Raw genomic sequence first — 3,121 nt, 5'->3', positions numbered from 1 at the left:
CATTCATCCATCCACCCACACACCATCTACCCGTCCATCCATCCACCCACCATCCATCCACCATCCATTTACCCACCCATTCACCCACCCATCATGAATCCATTTATCCATTTACCCATTCTCCCATCCATCGACCCATCCACTTACCCACCATCCATCCATTTAGCCACCCACCTGCCCATCCATCCATCATTCATCCATCTACCCACTATCTGTACACCCACCATCCATCCATCTATCCACCATCTATCCATCCACCCACCCAACATCCATCTACCATCTGCATCTACCCATCTATTCACTCACCATCCTTCCATCCACCATCTATCCATCCAGCCACCATCCATCCATCTATCTACTATCCACCCATTCATGCACCCACCTACCCACTTATCGATTCATTCATCCATCCATCCATTCAGTTTTTCAATCTCCTGACAAACCTTTCTATGGTAAGGTTATGCTACCTACTTTCATTCCCAGCCCCTGCAGCCAGGGTTCCAGGGCTGTTTAGGGAGCTCAGCCCTGCTGGGATCCACTCCAGATCCCTGTCCTATTCTCCAGGCCTTCTGGACCTCTTCCATGTGGGGCTGGGATCTTGGAGCAAAGCCCAGACTGACTGTGATTGCATGATCCTGAGGGGGAGGAGGTGGAGGTTCTTAGCCCATGTTTGTCCAGGACCCTCCTGGGAACCACACCCAGGAGACTTAGGCCTGTGAAGACAGCTGACAGGACTCAGGAGACAGTGCAGAACTATAACAGTGCTTCCTCTGACCTTCTAGTTTAGGAAAAACTAGTTTCTGCCTGTGATCCTTGCTGCTCCCCCATCCCCCATAGTCTTGTAGAGCCCCCTGAGCAAATTACCAGGCTCTGCCTGGAGAGGTGAGCCTCCGAGGTCAGAAGGTACATGGAGTGTACTTGTTAAATAGAACTCTCATTAATTAAGCCAGTAAAGGGATATAGGGGTCAAGCTCAGAATCCTAGAATGCCATACCTGGGGATTGTCTAGGCATTTGCGATTGCCACCTTGTATTACAGAGAAGGACTGTGAGGCTCAGGGGATCAGGTGAGACAGCCCAGTCACATAGCTCCCAGGAGCCACTGACATCCTGCAAGCAGAGGTCCTCTGAGCACCTGCCCCATGCTGGCGGTGGCACTGGGACTCGCCGTAACCCGCTCCTCCCAGGCCAGTGCTTTTCGTTTCAGTTTGCACTGTGTTCCATTTGTTTTATAAAGAAAATAACTATCCCACAACCCCACAGCATCCCTCCCACCAGCCAGCTGTTTACAGGGTGCACAGGTGGCCACAAGAGAGGTGGGGAAGTTTGCAGATAACTCATTATAAGCCAGCCGCAGGCCTGGGTGGGGAGGCCTTTTGACCAGTGAGTGACTCATGCTTGCAGAGGAATAAGAAAACTGAACATGTATTGAGCACCTTCCGTGTTTGGGTGCAGGGTGAGGCACATGGATGAGTGCTTTATTTTATTCTGTTCTCTACCTTCACTCTATGAGAGTCATAATCCCTGATAAAAGAGGAGGAAGGCGAAGGGAGCTGTGTTTTCTTGGCTTAACCCTGTGACTCTGACCATAATGATAGCCCATTCCACTAAGCCTAAGTTTCTCATCTATAAAATGGCCATCCTACAGCCTAGCTTGACTATCTGCATTTATATAAAACCCCTAATCATGGCTGGGCGCAGTGGCTCACACACGTAATCCCAGCACTAATCCCCAAGGCAGGCAGATCACCTGAGGTCAGGAGTTCCAGACCAGCCTGGCCAACATGGCAAAACCCCGTCTCTCCTAAAAATGCAAAAATTAGCCAAGCGTGGTGGCGTGAGCCTGTCATACCAGCTATTCGGGAGGCTGAGGCAGGAGAATCACTTGAACTGGGAGGCAGAGATTGAATTGAGCTGAGATTGTGCCACTGCACTCCAGTCTGGGCAACAGAGGGAGACTTTATCTGAAACAAACAAACAGGTGGCGGCAGGATTTAGCCCCTAAGCTATAGTTGAAGACCCCTGACCTGGAGGGCTCCCTCTTGGTTTGGTGGTTTTCAGATTGTATATGGGATGGGTGCTGAGTGGAAGGTCTCAGCCTGGCCCTCTGCAGCAGCCGCAGCAACAACCTCACTATCTATGTGTTGCTGTTTAATGTAAAGGTTGTTTTCAGCAATCAAGTCAGTTTGTAGGTGATGGTGGTGTGGTCTTAGGGGGCCAGCCATATCCTGCACAATTCCTGAGGCTTGCTTTTTGTCTTGCTAGAGGGCAAGAAGCAGGAGAAGAGCCCCTGGAAGCACACGGAGGTGTTCTGCTCCATCCCGTCCCGCTCCCTGCTCTCCCCAAGCTACTACCACAGCTTTGGAGTCACCGAGAACTATGTCATCTTCCTTGAGCAGCCTTTCAGGTTGGATATTCTCAAGATGGCAACCGCGTACATCCGGAGAATGAGCTGGGCCTCCTGCCTGGCTTTCCACAGGGAGGAGAAGGTGAGGTCTGGCTGGACTCTAGCCCAGTGGGTGCTGGAGTGGAGGGAGGCCGGTCTGCAGGAGGGTGAAGGTTAAGGGGAGGAAGTGGCATGGAAAAGGGAGGAGGCTGCCAGAGGCGTCTACCCACCTTCCAGCGAGTTCTGGATGGTCCTTCAGAATGACCCCCAGGCCTTTGTACCCCCACGGTGACGAGTCATTGATGTGGCTGTCCAGGCAAGGGGGTGCCACCTTGGGCAAACGTGGAAGCCGTGGCAGTCCCCCTATGCCCAGCAGCAAAAGGAGTGAGTCCTCAGTCCTGATGGAGAACTGGGCTCCTCCCAGCCTCCGCCCCGCTGTAGCGTTAGGGTGGTAGCTGCCAGAGGTTTAGACATTGTAATGACAGTATGTTCCACCAGACGGTTCAATAGAAACCTCTCCTTCCATTCAGGTACACCTGAGTGCTCAAAGTATGTATGCATGTATTGCATGCTTGTATATGCACGTATGCATGTATATGTGTACATGTATATGTGCATGTATGTGCATATGTGTGTGAATATATGTATATATGCATGTGTGTATGTATGTATTCAGTATTTATTTATTTGTTGGGTATTTTTTTGGGGGAGTTGTTGTTTTTCAGACAGAGTCTTG

The 3,121-nt window shown here is 50.9% G+C and overlaps 1 protein-coding gene across 1 annotated transcript in view; it reads left to right on the top strand.

Moving 5' to 3' along the window:
* Positions 1-3,121, top strand: part of BCO1 (beta-carotene oxygenase 1) — a 62,945-nt gene that overhangs the window by 38,295 nt on the left and 21,529 nt on the right. The window contains exon 6 of the mRNA XM_011990070.1: positions 2,265-2,488. Coding sequence (XP_011845460.1) covers positions 2,265-2,488 — 224 coding nt within the window. The remainder of the gene's footprint in view (positions 1-2,264; positions 2,489-3,121) is intronic.

The sequence above is a fragment of the Mandrillus leucophaeus genome, unplaced genomic scaffold (genome assembly GCF_000951045.1).
Source record: "Mandrillus leucophaeus isolate KB7577 unplaced genomic scaffold, Mleu.le_1.0 Scaffold37, whole genome shotgun sequence".
Classification (NCBI taxonomy): Eukaryota; Metazoa; Chordata; class Mammalia; order Primates; family Cercopithecidae; genus Mandrillus; species Mandrillus leucophaeus.
The sequence above is the reverse complement of the archived record's forward strand: the minus strand, read 5'-3'. Positions and strand labels throughout refer to the sequence as shown.